Source organism: Podarcis raffonei, chromosome 15, assembly GCF_027172205.1.
Source record: "Podarcis raffonei isolate rPodRaf1 chromosome 15, rPodRaf1.pri, whole genome shotgun sequence".
Taxonomy (NCBI): domain Eukaryota; kingdom Metazoa; phylum Chordata; class Lepidosauria; order Squamata; family Lacertidae; genus Podarcis; species Podarcis raffonei.
The window spans coordinates 22,389,644-22,412,518 of NC_070616.1; the positions used below are offsets into that span (position 1 = coordinate 22,389,644).

The 22,875-nt window shown below is 46.5% G+C and overlaps 1 protein-coding gene across 1 annotated transcript in view; it reads right to left on the reverse strand.

Annotated features, from left to right (window-relative positions):
- SORL1 (sortilin related receptor 1) overlaps nucleotides 1-22,875 on the reverse strand; it is a 109,161-nt gene that overhangs the window by 15,313 nt on the left and 70,973 nt on the right. The window contains exons 23-35 of the mRNA XM_053366279.1: nucleotides 21,650-21,763; nucleotides 20,234-20,356; nucleotides 19,387-19,506; nucleotides 15,980-16,105; nucleotides 14,060-14,167; nucleotides 13,390-13,521; nucleotides 11,353-11,484; nucleotides 10,314-10,448; nucleotides 10,049-10,204; nucleotides 8,046-8,195; nucleotides 7,058-7,186; nucleotides 2,904-3,030; nucleotides 1,905-2,074 (exon numbers count right to left, since the gene is read on the reverse strand). Of these exons, the coding sequence (XP_053222254.1) occupies nucleotides 1,905-2,074; nucleotides 2,904-3,030; nucleotides 7,058-7,186; nucleotides 8,046-8,195; nucleotides 10,049-10,204; nucleotides 10,314-10,448; nucleotides 11,353-11,484; nucleotides 13,390-13,521; nucleotides 14,060-14,167; nucleotides 15,980-16,105; nucleotides 19,387-19,506; nucleotides 20,234-20,356; nucleotides 21,650-21,763 (1,722 nt within the window). The remainder of the gene's footprint in view (nucleotides 1-1,904; nucleotides 2,075-2,903; nucleotides 3,031-7,057; nucleotides 7,187-8,045; nucleotides 8,196-10,048; nucleotides 10,205-10,313; nucleotides 10,449-11,352; nucleotides 11,485-13,389; nucleotides 13,522-14,059; nucleotides 14,168-15,979; nucleotides 16,106-19,386; nucleotides 19,507-20,233; nucleotides 20,357-21,649; nucleotides 21,764-22,875) is intronic.

The window sequence follows — 22,875 nt, forward strand, 5'->3', positions numbered from 1 at the left end:
CTTGATTACTCAATTAGCCTGGTCTCCTCAAGCATCACTCTTCTTATGCTCTTATGAGTCTCCTTCGGCACATTTATGTGGAAAAGCAGCCCACAAATTGATATAATAAACAAACAATGCTATCTATAGACGCTGACCAGACTGGCAACCAAATCTTACTTTAAAAAAATATTGTCAGAGGCTCAGGAGCAGAAGAGCAGGGGAGAGAGCAAATAGAGAGCGGAGGAGAGGAATCAGAGGGGAGCGTAGGGGAATATGACAGTGGACCGAGAGATTCCATGAGCTTCTCCATCGAATCAGAAGATTCCCAGGAGGGGGCGCCTATGGTAAGGGCGAGGCGAATCCCAGGAGGGACGATCCATAAACAAGGAACCAGAGGGGAGTCCCAAAGGAGTAGCGGAGGAGTAGGGCCAGTTCCCCCGCCAGAGCACAGTGGGGGGGAAGAGTCACGTGAGTCAGGACCAGCTTCTCCTCCATCGGGGAGTGGGGAGACGGAGGGAAGGCCAGGTCCAGCTAGCCTCCCCGAAAGGGGGAGCAGTGACACAAGTGTAACGGTCAGAAGGAAAGTGGGAGGCTGCGCGCGCGCGCCAAGTTCAAATGTGGAGGAGCGCGGGACAGCAGAAAACCCGGATTGGGAGCCAGGTCCTAAAGCCCGAAAGAGAGGGGGGGAGGAGTCGGGAGAATCAGCGTCAGAAGAATCTCGGAGGGCTGAGACTCCGACTAGCAGAAAGACCCAGAGAAAGAAGGAACAGAGGAAGAGGTGGAGTAAGGCTAGAATCTTAAGCTGGTGTCAGGGGGGAGGAGATTCAGATGGGACTTCTAAGGTCTGATGGATAGATGTAGCGTTGCGCGCTGCGCGTCTGGAGATGAGACTGAACTTCAATAAAGACTTTTTAACTTGAGCAGGAAGCAGCGTTGGTCTTGTGTGAGCTGGGACCTTGGGCAGCGCTGACAAATATATATTAATCCTTTATTATATTTATTCACATAATATACATTCTTTACAATAAACAACTCCAAAATAAAGACAACTCCAAAATAAAATCATATGTAACAAAACCATACGTCTCATGCTTTCATTTACAACGATCTCCTCTCCGATACCTTTACTTGATATTTCTTGCTGCTTTCTTTATAAAAATGTAAATCGCTTAAATCCTATACCAATCATTAACAATTTCAATTAATCCCTTCACCTCCCTTCCCCACAGCCCAGTACTTCCCTCCACCTGTGTGCGATCTTCTTTACCTACTATTATTTTTGTTATTGTTGTGTTATTCATTTATTTGTTCTTCCATCCTTAGTACATTATTATCCTATCTCCTTGCACCTTTTAAACTTTTGCATATTAATTTTTAAGCTCCAGCACCGACTTTTTCATGTATTCCTTACTTTAATAGTCATGTGGGGGGACAGCCTCCCCCAGTACACTTGAGGGCTACCTTAGGGGGCACGAGACAGGCCTCGGGACACACACAGTTCTTGTCTGTGCCCTGCCCCGCAACACTTGTTGCCTGAAGCAGCTAATTCACTCTGCCTCCCTCTGCATGAGGGGAAAGCATCTTTCTAATCAAGTTTTGTACACTGGAATTATGTATGAAATAGCAACGCCACCCTGAGTCACCACACAAAATTTCAAGCCTAATTTCAGCGGGAAGAGGGACAGGAGTCAGCACCCTGTGAGCAACAGGGTATTCCCCTGTTAGCAGGTGCGCACCGCGCTGGCAAACTGAATGAGCCCATCTCACCCAATGCAGAAAACTGCAAAATAATGCAAGGGCGACGGATCGTGCAGAAACACTGCAAGCCACGTCCTCTGTAAATCGGTGCTTTGGGCTTAACAAAGGCATCTTTCATTCTGTAATTAATTCCACGTGTGCCACAAACGAGCGAGCTGACTTACGTCCTTCCGGGGTACGCAAGGTGATGAAGTCGTTGGTGTTGTACGCTTTGCTCAGGCACTGAACCTGAACTTTGACCTGGTACGTGCTGTCTGGCTTCAGGACTTTCAAGACGCTGTTGGTTTTGTTGCTGTGGGTTTCTAAGGATTTCCAGACGCTCTCACCAACCATCCTAGATTTGGGAGTTTCAAAGAAGCATCAGCAACACTGCTTCGAAACGTAAATCAGGCAGGAGCCATTTCGGCAGCTGGAGATCATGGAATTGGCTCACACAAACATAATCCATCATCTAATTCTACTGTGGGGGCATGATCATTTTGGTACTCTTACAATGTCAGCAATGGGGAGTCTGTGACTCTCCAGTCGATGTTGAACAACAACTCACATCATTCCTGACCAGGCTGGCTGGGACTGAGGGGAGCTGAAGTCCAACAACATCTGGAGGGCAAAAGAATTCCCATCCCTGGTCTATCTAAAAGGAGCACCTACATCAGGCACAACCAAAGGATCTCCAATGCCGTTTACTAGAACCCTGAGACCCACCAACCAAAGCCATGGCTGGGGGCAGCTATATGCAAGATACTCAGGCAGCAAAACCTAAAATGGGACACAAGTTGTTGTTTTTTAATGTATTTTAAGTTTGAACAGAGAGGAGGCAATACATCTCGCCAAGAGCATCATTTGGGCAAGCACTGAATAGCGATCCATTCCTTAACATCGTTCCACAGCCAAAATCAATTCTTTTTTACAACTCCTTTGGGCTACATTCAACTCTTATAATCATCTGTATCCCTCTTCTCCTTCTGTTGCTTTTTTCTCTGTTTACATTGTAAGTCTCCTAGGGGGCAGTGCCCTTGATTCTGCTTGCTGCAAATGGACCTCTGTAATTTGTTCATGGTATAGTAGCAACTGCACTAATAAGCTCGGATTCAATTAGGTGTTTGCACACACAGTCCGATTTTAGTCATGACTGCTATGCTAAAGCGGCCCAGCCAGGCTACCTGTAATGGATATTGTAGACGCAGGATGCAAGGGGCATCTTCTTAGGGCGGGTCCAGGTTAAAGTGATGTTGCCGGAGAAATCGGCTGTCCATTGGAGGTTCTGCACTTTATAGACAAGAGTGTCATCTAGGGAAACAGAATGTAAAAATCCCAAGTTTGGTAGAGGCAAGAGAATGAGTTTACACAACGCCTATCACAGCCCACAGTGACCAAGTGACGAGTCAGCTTTTACACCAGGCTTCCTCAACCTTGGCCCTCCAGCTGTTTTGAGACTACAATTCCCATCATCCCTGTCCACTGGTCCTGCTAGCTAGGGATCATGGGAGTTGTAGGCCAAAAACATCTGGAGGGCCGAGGCTGAGGAAGCCTGTTTTACACCAGCCACCTTGGGTGCATCTTTGCAGGTGGGGAGTGTAAGAATTCTCAATCTCTCTTGAGTATTTTAAGTAGCTTTTGCATTCATCTGCATCCCTTCTGAATTCATCCCTCAAGTTATGCACTGCGGGGGGGGGGGGGGGGCTTTTAAATTTGCAAACCTGGCACCCAGCGCCTGGGACGTATGCCATTGGGAACAGCACCGGTTGCCACACTTCAAAAGTGATATTGTAGAGTTGAAGACCCTTCATAAAAGGGCAACCAAGCTGATCAGGTAGTGGGAGCAGTTCCGCTACGAGGAAATGCTATGTCGTTCGGAGCTTTTCAAGTTAGAAAAGATGTGAGGAAGGGGATGCGACAGAGGTGTATATAGAATTATACCTGATTTGAAGAAAATAAAAAGAGGCAAGTTTTTCTCCCTCTCTTGTCATTCCAGATGCCGAGGTCATCCTGGAAGAGTCAGGACAGGCAAAAGGAAATTCTTCTTCACACAGAACATAGTTATATGGAATTCACTTCTGCAAAAGCTACTGGCGATAGCCACCAATTTGGATGGCTTTAAAGGGGGGAGTTGGACAAATTCCTGGAGGATAGGGCTGTCAACAGCTGCTAGCCCCGATGGCTATATTTTACCTCCACTATCAGAGGCAGTAATGCCTCTGAGTACCTTATGCTGGGAATCACAAGCAGGGAGAGTGCTGTCGCACTCTCAGGTCCTGGTTTTGGGTTTCCCAAACGAGGCATCTGGTTGGCCACTGTGAGAACGATGTTGGTTTAGATGAGCCTTTTGGCCTGATTCAGCAAGTCCGTACATATGTCCTTATGTTCACAGGTCAGCTCAAAGTCTCTCCAAGCATCAACGGGAGGTTGCAAAGCCTCTCAAAGGCAGTTTGCGCTCATGAGGATAACGCAAAACTGCTCTGTGTGTGTGTCTCTTTAGAATTCTGGCCAGCCTGCCGATCTCGGTGTCCTGGTGGGTGAGCCGAGTCTGGACAGCCTCTCCAAATCAATATTTAATTAAAGAACTAAAAACTGATTGATGCTCAGCGCCCCCTGTGCTTTAGGAGGAAATTGGTTGAATCCCAAGGTGGAGAGGTGTAGTGGGGGCAGAGAGAGAAAGAGAGAAAGTGATCGATAACTATTAGTGTGACTATTATCTAAGCCATAATGAATTGAGGGTCAGGGATTGTGCTGACAGAACAGTGTTCTGCCAGCAAAGCTGATGCATAGGAGAAGGAGAAGAGGAAGAAGGGGGGGGGGGAAATCTGTCAAGACAGCATCTAGCACACAAGGACTTTGCCAGGCTTGGGGAGCCTCTGGTCCATGGTCCACCTAAGGCCCAGGAGGGGTCCGAAACTGACCCCATCGTTCTGCCCGGACGCTGAGGTCCAGCGCCGAGGGCCTTCTAGCAGTTCCCTCATTGCGAGAAGCAAAGCTACAGGGAACCAGACAGAGGGCCTTCTCGGTCGTGGCGCCCGCCCTGTGGAACGCCCTCCCATCAGATGTCAAAGCGATAAACAACTACCTGACATTCAGAAGACATCTTAAGGCAGCCCTGTTCAGGGCAGTTTTTAATGTGTGACATTTTAGTGTATTTTTGGTCTCTGTGGAAGCCGTCCAGAGTGGCTGGGGAAACCCAGCCAGATGGGCGGGGTACAAATAATAAATTATTATTATTATTATTATTTTAAATTATTTTTATTAACCGGCCAATCAAATCAAATTAAATCACATCACATAAATTCCAAATTACAAAGCCGAATTTTAAATTTTGTTGGGGGGACCCATATTTCAAGATCCAAAGGGGAATTCTGATCATCTTCTTGCTGCTGCATTAATGTCCAAATCAGACCAAATCAGTCCAAACTGAGTTCATAATTCTATCCAGTCTTATCTTGCTGTTTCCACATCACATCTTGTTCATATATTTTCTCTTTTTTCTTTATGATCTCTTCTGATAGTTTCCTTAAGCCAATAAACACCAATATTAATCCTGTGTGAATTTTTCCATTCTTCCAGTCCTCAAATCGAGATGGTTTCCATATATCATCTCCTTCATAGATAACATCGCTCTTTCCATCATTAATCTCGCAAAACTGTCGCTCTTAAGTCCCTCTGAGGAGTTTCACCCACAATATAAAAACAGCTCTATTTCTCTGTTTCTCCTGCCAGACTTAAGACCTCTGACAGAACTTCCCAATATGGCGACGGCATTTTTAACTGCGTCATTCCAGAGCTCTTATACATTCCACGCTCTTCTTAAAACATGCTTTGGTTCGAAAGTTTATCTCCACACAGCCTTAAATCCATAGCTTAAGTCCTTAAAACGACATTTCTGACTCGTGAGGGGAGGGGATTCTTGTTTAATCTCATAAGGAAAGAAGGGAAAGTTTTTTCCCTCTCCCCCATCAGTCATTTGCCATACCGTATCTTGGCGTATCTTCTCATGATTTATTCTTGTCTTGTTTTATCAGAGATCTCTTCTGTTAGCAGTCTTTACTCCAACTCCTTCCTTGAATTATGTGCATTAGCTTCATCCAAATTGTTTCTTTTGCAGTTCTTGCAGCTAGTGGCGCGGATCAGGGACGGCGTCCAGGAGTGCCGGAATCCCACAGGAGGGCTTTGTGCCTAGTGCCCCCATCCCCACAAATTCGGGGGTGGTATAGGGCACAGCAGGCAAGGGCAGTCCCCCACCATAATCCTGGGGGGGTAGGGAGGCTAATTACTCCCATCATAGCCTCCAAATTACCTCGTGTGGGTCGGAGAGATGTTATTGTCAGCCATCTTCCGATGCGCCCCCTAGTGGCCCCCTATTATTATTATTATTATTATTATTATTATTATTATTATTCATAAGAACACAAGCAAAGCCTGATGGATAAGGCCAATGGCCCATCTAGTCTAGAATCCTGTTCTCACAGTGGCCACCCTGTGGGAAACCTGAAAGCAGGACCCCAGCACATGAGTGCTCCCCTCCTCTGTCGTTCCCAGCAATGGGAATTCAGAAGCATTGCTGCCTCCGATTTTGGAGGCACAGCACAGCCATCATCCATTAAGTCATACCCTCCATGGATTCATCTAATGCCATTTTAAAGCTATCCAGGTTTGTGGCCATCATTGCCTTCTGCGGGAGTCCCACAGTTTAACTATGCGCCGCATGAAAAAGTGCTTTCCTTTTTATCCATCCTGAATGTTCCGACGTTCAGCTTCACTGGAGATTGCAACGCTATGAGGGAGGGATAAAAACTTTCTTCCATCCACTTTCTCCACGCTACTCATAATTCATAAGCTTCTGTTGTGTTGCCTCTTACTTGCCCTTTCTCTAAACTAAACAGTCCCAATTGCTTTATCCAAGCCATGCCCGTCTGTCCTTCACCCGTCATCTAAAGATAACAGGTGAAGATCTTGCAATCAAGAGCCTTCAGGCACACACCCAAATTGCTCCTTGTCCCAACCAGACTTGCATTTGATGACTTGCCTTTGGCGCCAGATGCAAACCCTGCTGGAACTGCTTCCACCCGGGAACACCCAAGCACAACTAGTCCCTGCCAAAAGTGAGGTTTGCAGCTGTGGTTGGTTGCACTTGGGAGTTCCCAGTTCCCAGGGGGCGGTTGCTGTCAGCACCACCGCCAATTCCACTGGGATGAGCTGCAGTTGGGAGAGTTCCCTGAGAACTGCAAGGTCTGCAGTCAGCACCAATCAGCTGACCCACTACTCCACTGAAACACAGTAGATGTTACAAAGGGTCTTATATGTCCAGCAGGGCAGCATGACTTACCGGTACAGTTTCCTTCGTCGCTGCTATCTGAGCAATCCAGGAACCCGTCACATCTCTCCGTCATTGTGATGCAAGCCTCTCCATCTTCACACTTGAACCCATTAGGGCACGACAAGGTGCTGTGAGTAGCTAGAAGACAGAAAGAATAAGGCCGTGCACACATTACCATTTACTCTGCCTCCAGTGCGTCCCCACCTCCGGTGTTTGAAGCCGAGTACGCATGACATTAACCACAATCCACAAGTATCCCATAGTTCCTTCTGTTTGGTGTAAAAGTAAAGGGACCCCTGACCGTTAGGTCCAGTCACAGACGACTCTGGGGTTACGGCGCTCATCTCACTTTACTGGCCGAGGGAGCTGGCGTACAGCTTCCGGGTCATGTGGCTAGCATGACTAAGCCGCTTCTGGAGAACCAGAGCAGCACACGGAAATGCCGTTTACCTTCCCGCTGGAGTGGTACCTATTTATCTACTTGCACTTTGACATGCTTTCGAACTGCTGGGTTGGCAGGAGCACGGACTGAGCAACGGGAGCTCACCCCGTCACAGGGATTCGAACCGCCGACCTTCTGATCGGCAAGCCCTAGGCTCTGTGGTTTAAACCACAGTGCCACCCGCGTCCCTCAAAACAAGATGTGTACAGTTGAAACAGTCATTGCATATGTGCAAATGACAGCACAGGTCAGATGGAGGCATCAATGAATTGAGGTCTGGGGAAGGGGGGGTTGCAGGCACAGGGAGACAAGTCAGGTAAATGTTCCCTTCCCTATCAACAGCAAGCAAGAGGACTTCACTTTCAGATTCAAACCTCTCCCTAGGAGTGAGCCATTGCTTGGATATCCATAGGTACCTGTGGCCCTTGTGCCTTGTGCATAAACAGCCAGAGAAATAAAGAGGCCCGTTTTGCACAATCTGAACCAGAGTTTGAGGAGGGGCGATGACAAGCAGCCAGGGGTGCTCTGCTCAACACAATCCCAATAAGCACTTACGGCAGTTCAGCTCATCAGTGCCATCCTGACAGTCTCTCAAGCCGTCGCAGCGCTTCCAATTTGGGACACATTTCTTCATCTGCTGGCACTCAAACTCAAATCGACTGCAGCGTCCGGGGACACTGGGCGATGTTGAAGTTGCACCGATTGCTGGGCAGGCGGGGTAGAGAGAGAAGCATATTTTTTAAAAACCCACATTAGAAGCAAAACTAGATTCTGCATCTTTTATGTGCATTTCACTTTTATGACTTTCACTGGTCCAAAAAGAGAAAAAGTTAATTCGCTTTCCTTACCACCAGATGGCAGCCTCTGCCTGCCATGAGGGATGAGGACAACCTACAGCAGCCTCAAAAAAAGCTGAGCCAAGACTTCGTCCACCCTGCTAATGGGCTTCAGAAGGCTGGAGTGCTACTCCAGAGGAACCTCTGTCTCTGTTGCCACCTGCTGCTCCCCTAAGTCAGGTTTCCAACTTCCTTCCTTCGGGGAAACGCCTTCTGCTCCAGAACCCTAGCACACTTTTCGGAATCGTTCTAAAGAGCTCGCTTAATCCATACCGGGCACTGAACAGACCCATGTGAACGAAGAGCAAATCTCAGGACACACCCAGGCCACGGAGTGGTTTAACAGCCAGTCCCTCTTCCCAGGGAACTCTTAAGAATTGCAGCTCTAGGAGGCGGGGAGCTCCTAACAATTCTCAGGATCCTTAGCAAACTAGAGCTCTCAGAATTACTGGGTGGAAAGCTATGACTGTTTAAAGTGGTGCCATAGCACTTTAAATGTATAGTGTGGACGTGGTCACGTGGCCCCAGACAGACTTTTAGGGTTGCATACTGCAAGGAGATGTTAATGGTGGAGCCAGCCTGCCATTCCCGATCGGCTCAGGGAATCCCTGGACAAGCTTCTGAGCATGCCAGCCCCTGCCTTCAGTGCTCTATATTGTGGGATGTAACAGCACAAAAGCAGTCAAATACAACATTTCCTGTTTTCCCAGAGTGGACACACAGGGTAATAATAATAATAATAATAATAATAATAATAATAATAATAATAATAATTTATTATTTATACCCCGCCCATTTAGCTGAGTTTCCCCAGCCACTCTGGGCGGCTCCCAATCGAGTGTTAAAAACAATGCAGCATTAAATATTAAAAACTTCCCTAAACAGGGCTGCCTTCAGGTGTCTTTTAAAAGTCATATAGTTGTTTATTGCCTTGACATCTGGTGGGAGGGCATTCCACAGGGCGGGCGCCACTACCGAGAAGGCCCTCTGTCTGGTTCCCTGTAACCTCACTTCTCACAATGAGGGAACCGCCAGAAGGCCCTCGGAGCTGGATCTCAGTGTCCAGCCAGGAGGACTTCCTGTCACACCTGGTCTGGAGCATCCTCCCCCTGCGTTTGACCAGGTAGATGGGTGTGACCCTAGCAGACCCTACAAAAGGGCTGGTCCTGCAGCCATCTTCCTTTTTCGCCTTATTCCATCTTGCCTTTTGCTGTGTGCTGGCTCTCATGGGCTCAACCCACCCAGCAGCACATGGGCTCACCCCTCACAGAGGATGAACCCACGCTTTTCTCTGTAACTACAAGCTAAAGCCTGCCTTCAGTAGCATACTGTGAACTGAATGTAAGTAAACCTTATCATGACTTTTGAAAGAAGACTGTTGTGTCCTTATTGTTTTCAAGAGGGAACTATCCAATCTGGACAAGCCGGACAGGATCGCTAAACTCAAACGGTTCTCACGACTCCATCAACTAGCTTCCTGCAATGTACAAGGGAATGTGCTCTGCTACTAGCTCACTAGCGTGAGTGAGGAAGGATAAGATTGAATCAATATATCCTCTCCTACTATCCTCAACACTCCCACACATATGACCCCTTAGCTTTCTCCTCAGCCCCTTTTCAATGCAATGTAGACCACAAGCCCAGTGTGGGGAGGGGGGGGAGGCAGATGAAGAAGCTGTAGAAAAATTAAAACAGGAGCAGCCCTTAGCGAGGGAGCCTTACGTGTCGTGGGGCAAGCATCCTCGTCAGAGCCGTCTGCGCAGTCCCGGTATCCGTCGCAAACCCAGCTGTTCATGATGCAAGCACCGCCATTGCACCGGAAGTGGTTAGGCGAACACGTGGCAGGGGCCAAGGTGGTGGCGGGGATGACAGCTGAACCTAAAATTAAACCGGTAAGACGGGATCTCATCCAGAACAGCCTAGGGCAACCTGACCGCGGGTCCAGAAAGTCCTCCAAACAACTCCTTCCTTTTGCTCACTTTCTTACCTCCGCAGGCCTTCTCATCGGACCAGTCGCCACAGTCGTTCTCTTTGTCACATTTCCACCTATTAGGGATGCAGTGCCCATTGTCACACTGGAACTGATAGTACCGAGAGCAGTTTGGGGCTTCGGTTGGGTTTTCTGAGGAGGACAAAGAGCTCCCATCATCTCCTGCCTACTAAGTGCAATTGAGTAAGCACAGAATAAAAGAAACAAAGGCTGAAACTGAGGCATTAAACGTTTAAAGCAGTTATCACACCACTTTAAACAGGCATGAATGAATCTTGGGAGCTGTAGTTTGTTAAGGGTGTTGGCGGTTGCTAGGAGGCCCCTATTCCCCTCACAGAACTACAATTCCCAGAGTGCTTTAACAGTCAAGCTCTCTTCACAGGGAACTCTGGAAATTGTAGCTCTGTGAGGAATTGCAGGATTTCATTGCAACAATCAATGCAGATCTCCCAAGTGTTGCCTTCCAGTTAGATCTGCAATTTTCTGTGCAAGTACATGGGCAAGGGATCTGGCGTGCTTCTTCTTTTAGAGTGTGTTTACCTTGAAGTTCCATGGTAGGTAACGGAACTTCCACACTATTCTCTTGAAACGGAAGAATCTTGAGTTTTTCAGTGTTCCCTAAATGCTTAGCACCCTCCAAGGTGCTCTGCCCAAACACCTTCTCCAAAGTGACCCAGGAGCCAATCCTCTGGCTGGCTGCCTTCCTGTCACTCTGATTGGCACCAATCAGCACAAAGGGTGAGAATGCTTCATCTCATGCCGTTTAAAAAGCTCCCCTTTGATGCTGATTGGACGACTCTTGCATGATGGAGACAGAAACCCGGCTACAGAAATAGTAACAGATCTTCAGCCTCCTGCAACCATGGGCCACTACAGCACTGACTCTGCCCCAAACAGGCCCAACCCTTGGATTCTAGCTCCATAGGGGGCTGCTCCTCATCCATTTCCATTATCAGAGGAGAGAGAGAGAGAGAGAGAGAGAGAGAGAGAGGAGGAGGAGCAGCAGGATTCTTTTTTCTTTCCTTTTTCTACTCACCACAGTTCGCCTCATCGGAATAGTCCCCACAGTCATCCATGCCGTCACATTTCCACACCAAACTAATGCACACACCATTTTGACACCGGAAGCTAAACTGGTCACAAGTGTGGTGGAACTCAGGGTCTTGGGCTGCAAGTTAAAGAATTGATTTTGTTGTTTTAGAAACAACCACAAATGGCATTTTCCAAGTCTGTACCTCCTTGGCGATTGCTGCCTCCTCCCCACCTAGCATATGTAAGAGCTGCAGTGATAAGGCAATGTTTTCATATTCCACCCCGTCACTGCCTCTTCCATTTGGTATACATGTCGACAAGGCAGAAGAGAGCCTATACCATGGGTAGGCAAACTAAGGCCTGGGAGCCGGATCTGGCCCAATTGCCTTCTCATTCCGGCCCGCGGACGGTCCCGGAATCATTGTGTTTTTACATGAGTAGAATGTGTGCTTTTATTTAAAATGCATCTCTGGGTTATTTGTGGGGCATAGAGATTCGTTCATCCCCCCCCCCCAAAAAAATATAGTCCAGCCCACCACATGGTTGAGGGACAGTGGACCGGCCCCCAGCTAAAAAAGTTTGCTGACCCCTGGCCTATACAGTTCTTGCTGAGGCTGTGTTGGGTCCTCCCCTTTCAGCCTGAGCATTTGTACTATGCTAAAATACAGAGTGGCCCAACCCACCCTGCGACCCTCAGCAACGTCCAAGAAAAAAACATACTAAAGCGGTAAAAAAATATTTTGCATGTCATGAGTTGTTAACAAAAGCACATGCATCCGCTAGTGTACTCATTTTGTTTAATATTAAACGAATCGAATCTACCAATTGGGTATTTTATTATATATGTTTAATTAAATATATTAATTGTCTATATTGTCTATATTAATTGTGCACATTGTGTTCACTGTATGTCAATTGCCTTGATTGTATGTATATTAATTAGGTGCATTGTGTATACTAAATGATATTAACTATACAGGGGTACCTTGGTTTATGAACTTAATCCGTTCCAGAAGTCCGTTCTTAATCCAAGGCGTGCTTTCCGGTAGCAGCAGGGGACTCAATTTACAAATGGAACACCCTCAACAGGAAGCAGAACGTGTTGTGCTCCCAAGGCCAAGTTCACAAACCAAAACACCTACTTCCGGGTTTACAGCGTTCTTAATCCAAGTTGCTCATAAACTAAGCTGCTCTTAAACCAAGGTACCATTGTACTGTGAACACTTTTAAATTTATGATATGGAAATTTAATTCAGGGTGTGGCACGCAGGTTCTGTGTCGAAGTACTCTGGCAGCCCATTTGGTATGAAAAGTTGGACACACACACACACCCCGCGATAACAGTTACTGTAGGGCTTCCGGCTCATGATGAAGACTCCTTTTTATTTCAACAGTTTTCTCCTTCTGATTTTATGGTTAATTTTAAATGATTTTTAGGTTGTATCCCTTTTGTACTCTGCTTAGAAACCGCCATACTAAGCTATATATAAATCATTAAAATAAATAAATACTATGTGATTCTGCAATCACACATTACAAGCAATGGGGCTGAATTCAGCAACTGGGTTATCTAACACCTAGTGTTTATAATAGCACTTCAGAGATTGTTCAAAGGCTGCTTCGCATATATTATCTTCTTACCAGAACCTTGTAAGGCAACAGAGTATAGAGCTGAGCATATAGTGTAAATGTGAAATTTGCACCTGTGGCTTAGCCCACTTTTGCCTTTGGCCCCACCCACACTGGCATGTGGCCCCCTGGAAGCTTGCCCAGAAGGAAATGTGGCCCCTGGGCTGCAAAAGATTCCCTTCCTCTGCACTGCACTGGCTCAGCAGCACAGAAACTGGAGATTCTGTAACATCTCTACAATTGTTTAATGAGAAAGCCCTTGGGGCTCTTTATTTCCAAGACAGGAAGGTTATATGAGAAAAGGTGGACCAGCTGCTGTTATGGAGTGCTTAATTACCATGGTGCCCAAGCCTTGCCCTGCTTGGAAGAAAAAGAAAAACAAGCAAAGCAAAACAATTTTAACAATGCTTACAGCATCCTGCATAGGCAGAGTCTTCATCTGAGCCATCTCGACAGTGGACGGTGCCATCACACACCATGGAACGCAGCAAACACTGCTGCCGATTCTTACACACGAAATCCATGTAGCGTGTACAGATGGGCTCTGCAGACAGTCAAGCAGTCAGACAGAAAATAGAGAGTTTTAAAAGGTGAAGAGAACCAGGATTGTGTTTTCCTCCCCCCCTCCCCAACATGTCCTTTAGAATGGACTCTCCTTTTGCTATTTCCTTTGGCTCATCGCCTGCTCGTTCAGTGAATGGCCTGGTTGCATGTAACAGTAAACTGTGGTTTAATAAAAGCTCAGTAGACCGCTGTTTAACATTATGCATGAAGCCTGCCCAGAGTTTAAAGCGGTGGGGCAATTTATCTCCTGATGTTCCTGGATCATTTCATTTTTTAATTTGTATACCGTCTTTCTATATTACAATACTCAAGGTGGTTTACAAGCTGAAGAAAAAAAAATGTACATCTTATAACAATCTAATGCAATACAAAAATGTGATAATAAAACTTTAAAAGAGGCAACCTACATCAAAAAGGTAACATTCAACAATCGTTAGAATAGTATTAAATAATAATACCTTCCTCACACCACCAATACCCCCTATCATCCCAGCGCACAACCCCACAGACGCACTCACCACAATGCTCTTCGTCAGAGCCGTCAGAGCAGTCGCGGACCCCATTGCAGCGCTTGCTGGAAGGGATGCAACCCCCATTAGGGCACTGGAAGCCGTTGCACTTCTTCTCTGCTCAGTTCAGTTCAATTTTAATAACAGAACAAACACAGAAAACATTCAATGACGAACAACTTCCAGGGTGTGCCTCCATAGATCCAAAATGCTCCACCAAAGCGGGGCCAGGTAGAGAATTATATGGCTGGTGTGAACATCAAGCCCAGACCAAGAGTGAACACACAAGACTTCCTTCACCAGGAAGGGTGAAATTGCAGAAATTGGATCACATCTATCTATCTATCTATCTATCTATCTATCTATCTATCTGTCTGTCTGTCTATCTATCTATCTATCTATCTATCTATCATCTATCTATCTATCTATCTATCTATCTATCTATCTATCATCTATCTATCTATCTATCTATCTATCTATCTATCTATCATCACATTTATATCCCACTTTTTCTCCAAGCAGACCAACAACAAACCTGTGAGAAGCAGTGACTGGCTCTAAGTCACTAAGTAAGCTTCACGGCTGAGTAGGGATTTGAACCCTGGTCTCCCAAGGTCCTCATCCAACACTCTAACCACTATACCACACTGGCTCTAACCAATGGCCCCTGAATAAAGGAAGAGTGTTGGGTTTTTCACAAGGTTCACCCAGGACTCCTCTCCTCCCATTCCCTAACCAAAGGATAAGAAACAATGGAACAGGAGTTTTTTTAAAAAAACAACCACCCTGCTTCTACAGAGAAAGCAGGGCAGGAACTGGGGTGGAGTTCCTCCCACATCACAAGGGACGGTGTCTAAAACAGCCTCTCCCAACCTGGTGTCATGCAGATATTGTTGGATATCCTTCCATCCCTGACCACTGACCATGCCGATGGGAACTGGAAGCCAACAACTGATGGAGGGCATCAGGCTGGGGAAGATAGTCTTAAGGTTTCTTCCAAGACATTTGGAGTTCTTTTTAGGTGTACCTTAGAGGTGGGTGGATTGTGGACGTTAACAAAGTCACAATGCAGGTCGCATCCAAGTTCCATCAAGTCCAGCATTCTACAGGAGTGATGCTGGTGGAAATCAGCCGCAACAGCTGTTCAGTGGCACTCAGATGGACTGAGTTTTGGGGCCTAGGTCTTGGAAGATGGAGACCCATCATGGCCAATAGGTAGACCAAACTATGCTGCAGTCCCAGCCAGCATGGGAAAAGGTCAGGGCTGATGGGAGTTGTAGTCTAACAACATGTGAAGGGCCAAAGGTCATGGAAAGTTGGTCTAAATGCTGAGGTGGGAATGAGTGGGAGGAGTACCTCACTCCACACACTCTCTTCTGGAAAGGAACGAGTGAAATCATAACTGGGAAGGCCAACCCATAGCTTGTTCCACCCTTAGATAAAGGTAAGGCTGCACTGAATGAGCAAAACCTCCTAATAGGGCTGGTGTAGCCAACATGGTGTAGCCAAAACGGCGTTCCGTGCTGCGCTGGCTCGCCAGATGCAGCTTGTCACGCTGGCCACGTGACCCGGAAGTGTCTGCGGACAGCGCTGGCTCCCGGCCTCTAGAGTGAGATGAGCGCACAACCCTAGAGTCTGTCAAGACTGGCCCGTACGGGCAGGGGTACCTTTACCTTTACCTTTAGCCAACATGGCACCCTCCAGATGTTTCAAACGGCAACTCTCACCAGCTCTGACCATTGGCCACAAAGGCTGGAGCACATGGGTGTTGTAGTCCAATAACATCCGGAGAGCGCCATGCTAGCTAACTCTGTATTAAGGGACCTAGTCCTCAGCCAAACATCCCAAGACCTCCTTCTCTCCTCGAGTGTGCTGCGGAGGGAAACCATCTTCCACCCTCCCCAGTGCAGCTGAGAGCCCCTCCCATACCACAGTTGGTGGGGTCCTCATCAGATCCATCTTGGCAGTCGGCGTCACCATCACACGCCCACCTCTGGGGGATGCAGTGCCCATTATGGCACTGGAAACTGGAGGCTTCACAAGTGTGGTACACTGCTGAAAAGCAAAAACAGAAGACTCTGTTAAGAGGTGACCTTAAGTGGTAAGAACGTAGGAAGGTGTCTGACACCAACTCAAGAGCACTGGTCCATCTGGCTCAGTACTGCCTACGCCCATCAGCTGCAGCTCTCCAGGGCTTCAGGAAGGAGTCTTTAACTGCCCTACATGGAGATGCCAGAATCAAAGAACTGCACAATTGGAAGGGTCACCTAGTTCAACCCCCCGCAATGCAGGAAAAACAGTTAAGGACCTCTTGAAAAATGGCCATCCAACCTCTGTTGGAAAACCTCCAGTGAAGAAGTGTCCACCACCTTCTGGGAGAGTCCACTGTCGGACAGCTCTTACAGTCAGAAGGTTCTTCCCAATGTTTAGTTGGAATCTCTTTTCTTGTGATTTGAATCTACTGGTTCAGGTCCTACCCTTAGGAGCAGCAGAAAACAAGCTTGCTCCATCTTCCATGTGACAGCCTCTTCTGATATTGGAAGATGGCTATCGTATCACCTCTCAGGTCTTCTCTTCTCCAGGCTAAACGTACCCAACTCCCTCAACCCACTTCTCATAAGATTTGGTTTCCAGACCCGAGGTTGATTACAAGGAAGCTTACAAGGGTGTATTTTAAAAGTCAAACATTGCCACATTTCCCTTATTTCATGATTTTAAATCTCTGCTGGGGTTCTCTCATCAGAGAGTACTTTCCCAAACGTGGATCTTGGCATCCAGGAATACTCCTTTTATATACCCCCCCACACACACACACACACTAAACCAACATATCTAAGGAGGCATGTTCAATAATGGAGATGCTGAGCCAGTGCAAACAGGGACTCAGAAAGGAGAAGAAGAATGTATCCTGTATATTGTGGGGTTTTGATGTCTACATACTGAGACCTTTAGCATGTGCCACAGGAGGAAGGCACAAGGCTGGGTTAAGGAAGCAAAAGTTGATGAGCTTTTAGGATTTCACATTGTCAGTGAAAAGAATATATTGCCAATATATAAAAATATATTGCCAGGACTCTATTTATCAAGAAAGGAAGTAACGTTCGCCGTAATTGAATTGCACGCTACTTACTGCCAACATGCAAGTGACGTGCTTCCTGATATTCTAAGCTGCTATGCTCTTCCGGCAGTAATATTCTATTAAGAATCACTGTGAAATGCAATTATTTTTGATAAGAGGCATGAATTCAGCCTGCACAGCCGCCAGATGAGCTGCTTCTAAAATAACTGCTATCCTCAGATAATTTCAAGCCAGGCCTTAACAAAATAACATTCCACAACAACAACGGTCTTTTCAGACCGTCTTGGAAACTCGCAAGAAAGATAAGCCACTGCAATGTTATGTATGTCCCTCGAGGAGTACCTATGCCGTGAGAATACCAGCTGCTCCATCCTGACAGCCCTCAGGGACGTGAAGACAAATACAGTCAAGTGAGAGCCAACAAAATATCTGTGTTCAATTCCAAATGGTGGTTTCGACCTACAGAGCCTTATAATATCAGGCTTCGGGCCCTGATATCTCAAGGATCAGCTCTCCCCAGATGAACCAACCTGGACCCTGTGATCATAATCCGTGGTCAATCTCAGTATGCCACCTCCACGGGAGGTCCGGAGGATGGCAACATGAGAAGGGCCTTTTCAGTGGTGGCTCCCTGCTTGTGGAATGCTTTTCCTGGGCAGGCTCAACTGGTGCCATCTTTATCTATTTTTATGTGCCATGAAAAAGCTTTCCTCAGGCATTTGGCCCTTAGTTTGAAGCACCTTGTGGCCTCTTTTAGTGGGGCAGGATCTCTTGAGACCTGTCTTTCATTTGCACAGACAGTGTTTCTTAGGTTTTCATTGGTTGCATTTGTTGAAATTGGTTTTGGTATTTTCTATTGTAAGTCACTTTGGGTGACTTTCGTGAGGGAAGTGACTAGTAAATAGAAATTGTAATAGCTAAGCAACACTGTGAGGAGCGACCACAGTTCTGTGACGGGGCACTCAGTTTGTTATGCATGCAGGTTCTTCAAAGGCGGGAAACTCTGAGGTTTCAAAGGAAGACTTTGTTCCTCCTTTCCCACAGAGGCCACAGTTCGCTTCCTCCCTTGGTTCAGAGCATACCTACTTAGACACAGCTCTTCGCCTGTCTCTCTCCTCCCCTCAGGCTTTTAAGTTATTTTCTTCCCTCCCTCTTTCTTCCAGCTGTGCCCCAATTCACCAGCATCAAATACAAAAAGCAAAAGCAGCCTATCTCCTCAGCCTCCTCTTTCCCCTCAGAGCTTATCTTTTTCCTCCCCTTTCCCCCCTTAATGCCTTCATGGCAAAAACAGTGAGGAAAACATCAAGGCACTGATTTCATGGGGGGGGGCAAAGGGGAATTATTTTGCTGCTGAGGGGGAAGATTCACTCTCTTCACTGGCAAGAGACTGATAATTCCGTTGCTGAATTCTAATTTCTCCCCTCTTGTGTAGAAGTCAAGAGGTGTGCAGAACAAGTTGTGTGTGTGTGTGTGTGTGTGTGTGTGTGTGTAGAATTTTTTTTAATCCTGGGGCTAGAATTCAGTGCTTAAACCCTGGCAAATTTGCTCTGAATAAGTGTTACCATTCCTTCTTCTTACAAACAATTCTGTTTTCTCCTCTCCATAATTTCCTTGGACATGCATAGGTACATGTCCTTCCTAAGGGATGTATCATTAGTTTTAATATTTATGAACTGCCTCTCTGCCCAAAGACTTTAGGCAAGGTGCATCTCTGATAATAAAAACGTTACATTTCCTCAAAAGTTGCCAACCAATTTAAAACACTGCAGGCAAAGATAGAAGAACAGAATTGACGGGGGGGGGGAGCGGAGAACAACTGCGGTTGAACAGCATCAAAAGTGACAAAAAAGTGGTGTCACTGATTTTTTTTAAATAAATAGTAACTTGGATAAAATATACCAGGGTGAGAATTAGTTGTAGTATTTGTAGTCTACTGTGTTATTGACATACTTTCCCTCCTCATAATACGTTTAGAATGAGGTGCAGGGAATTTGTATTCAAAAAGAGAGGAAGAGGGAATTAGAGTTATTTTATTTAATTGTTAAACTTCTATCTCACAAAGGAGAGGGACAGCCTAAAGCCAAGGGAGAAAAATCAGTGTTTTGCCCCTGAAGATTACCCTCAAGTGCAAAATAATTTTAACAAAACAAAACAAAACAAAAAACGTGGTCAAACCAAAATGCTAAAGAATAATCAGGTCATTATCAACTCCCACCAAGGATTTATTGCTTGCATAAAATGGAGAAAAAGAACTCACTAGTGCAGTTTGCTTCATCAGACCAGTCTCGGCAATCGTTATCCCCATCACACTTCCATGACAGGCGAACACACATCCCTGAGTTGCAGCTGAATTCATCCTCGCGGCACTGGTGGGTTTCTGCAAACACGGGGGCAGGGAAAAAAGACCCGGGGAAGGGAGTGTGAGAATTCAAATACAAAGTACTGAGCCATAGTGAAAGAATGGATTTCTTATCCTAGTTAAACCGTTTTCCTACTGATGGGACAGCTGTTTGCAGGGACCAGGTAACACCAGTCCTAAAGGATCTCGACTGGCTCCCTGTACATTTCTGAGCACAATTCAAAGTGTTTGGTGCTGGCCTTTAAAGTCCTAAATGGCCTCAGCCCAGTATACCTGAAGGAGCATCTCCACCCTCATCATTCAACCCGGACACTGAGGTCCTCCTCCAAAGGTCTTCTGCTGGTTCCCTCACGGCAAGAAGTGAAGTTACAGGGAACCAGACAGAGCGCCTTCTGTCTGAGGACATCTGAAGGCAGTCATGAATGGCTGGGGAAACCCAGCCAGATGGGCAGAATATAAATATAAAAATAAGTAAGTAAATAAACAAACAAACAACAACACAGATGCAAGGCAGCGGGGGGGGGGTAATGCCATTTTGCCTCTTTTTTCTGCTCCTTTAAGATGCGACAGCCACATGTTCACGGCAGCCATTTTGTGACTGGCACCCACAGTGCGCTTTCCCAAAATTTCAAATTCTCCCACTGGCCCAAAAAGCGTTGGCAGACCCTGGGTTACACACTGCCTAAACAGCAAATCCATCATCTGTGCACAGAGCCCCTGAGATGTACAGTGCTGGCACACTTACCGCAGTGGCTCTCGTCACTGTTGTCTCCACAATCATCCTCCAGGTCACACTTGTAGGACAGCGGTACACAGGTCCCCGACTCGTGGCACCGGAACTGAGTGTCAACATCACACACAGTGGTTGCTATTGGGAGGGGAGGAAAGAGCAATATTTGGAGAGCCTAAACGAGTCACCACCAGAGGCCAGCAGCTTTATTAAAATAAACCCAGGCAGAAGGAGCATGTTTCTCCTTAGGCTGGCAGATAGTGGGGAGCCATTCCATGTGGCCATCCTTAAAATTTCCCTGTCTGAACTGTGTCTTGGACATGCCATGATCTACAATGACTCTGTCCCCAATCTTGGCAGAGAGCCAGAGCAAAGTTGTAGCTCTGGGACCAGAAATTCAGTTACCGTGGCCTGCAGGTAAAGGATTTCATTTGACCAGGTTCACAGAGACCTCAGTTGGAACCCTGGAGAGCTGCTGCCTACCAGAGCTGGAAGACACAAACACCCCAAGCTACATTGGTGGTTCAACTTTTGCAGTCTGCAAATTCCAAATAGAGACAAATTCCAAATTGAAGCAGACTTACCACTTCAATATTATTTTTTTTAAAAAAGAAGTATCTCATTCTCTTTAAAAGTGTTCCAAAACTGAAAAAAGAAACTACCCCATGTGGCCTAAGTCAGCCGTGTGTTCGGATGCTGCAGCATGTCTGACTGGAAACTTAAAATGGTGACAGCACCCGAGTCCTCCTCTTGAAGACATCTGACTCCTTGTGTGCTGTGCATGAGATCTATGATGACAGGCCAGGAAGAGTTGCAGCAGCAACACCAGCTATAAATATGCTCAGTGGAAGTCTAACCAGTGCTGAAGCAACATCCAATATTGCCTGTGCTGCTTGTCTGTGAGTTCCCGTCATAAGCTGAACTTTAAAACTCACTGAACAGTTCCTGGTAAGGCATCAAGGATATTGAGCCACACAACAGCGCTGGAAGAATTAGGGCACTCAGTGCATAGAACTGCACCTGTATATATTACAGTGGACGCTCTGGTTGCGAACGTGATCCATGAGGGATGCACATTCGCAACCTGCAGCGTTTGCAACCTGCAGCGGCGCATCTGCGCACGTGCGGGTTGCAATTCAGCGCTTCTGCGCATGCACAAAGCACGATTTTGTACTTCTGCGCACGTGCAACCACCGAAACCCGGAAGTAACCAGTTCTGGTACTTCCAGGTTTCAGCGGGTCTGTGACCCAAAAAAACGCAACCTGAAGCGTCTGTAACCCGAGGTATGACTGTATATGTCTTTCCTGCTCCTCTCACACCTCCCTTTCCTCTTGCCAAAAATCAAAAAAGCTTCTCAAGAAAGGGAACTGTTTGGTGTATGCTCTCGTGCAAATCAACTTGAGGGAAGCAGAGCGGCGACGTTGACTTACGGCAATTCTTCTCGTCACTCATATCCCCGCAGTCGTTGTCGTTGTCGCACTGCCAAATGCTGTTGATGCAATTCCCGTTCGAACATCTGTACTGGTTGGAGAGACAGGTGTTTTCTGGTACACAGCGGCAGAGAAGGGCAGGTGAGGAAACCAGCGCAGACAAACAAAAAATTAAAAGGAAAGTACAGCCAGGCTTCAATGAACAATGCAGTGTTAAGAAGCCAGGTCCCAGCACAGCATTAGCATGTCCCATCCAAACCATACATTTAAAGCGCTGTCATGCCACTTTAACAGACATAGCTTCCCCCAAAGGATTCTGGGCGCTGTGGTTTGTTAAATATGCCAAGAGCTGCTAGGAGACCCCTATTCCCCTCAGAGAGCTACAATTCTCATAGTAGTTTGGGACTTTGGCCCCTCACTGTAGACAATGGGCAGGATTTAGCCCTGTAAGAGAAATAGCACAACAGCTTGGGACCAATTCACCTGAGAGTGGCCTTAGCCCAAATATGCCTACTCGACCGCTCTGATCTGCAGAACTAGCATGGCTACAGGTGCTGCATAATGATCATTTCACATTTGTAAGGAATCAATCTTGTAGTGTGGCAGCACTCAAACTTTGGAACTTCCTGCCTACTGACATCAAGCAGTCACCTTCACTGTACTCGTTTGGCGCCTGCTAAAAACATTTTTAGGAAAGCCTATCCAAGCCTCGGCCCAGTATACCTGAATGAGTGTCTCCACCCCCAGCCCGGACACTGAGGTCCAGCTCCGAGGGTCTTCTGGCGGTTCCCTCACTGCGAGAAGTGAAGCTACAGGGAACCAGGCAAAGGGCTTCTCAGTAGTGGCACCCACCCTGTGGAACACCCTCAATCAGATGTCAAGGAAATAAAAAACCATCTGACTTTTAGAAGACATCTGAAGGCAGCCCTGTTTAGGGAAGTTTTTAATATTTGATGTTTTATCGCTTTTTTATTTTATTTATTATTAATATTCTGTTGGGAGCCGCCCAGAGTGGCTGGGAAAACCTAGCCAAATGGATGGGGTGTAAATAATAAATTATGATTATGATAGAAAGCTGTCAGGTGTTTTAAACTGCTTTTTAGCTTATTGTTTGATTTAATTGTTTCTGAAGGTTTTTTATTTTTTTATTTTTTACTGCTAAATTGATCATTTTATTCTCTTCATAAACCTGTTTAAGGTTTGCTTGTTTTTTTTACCATTAAGAG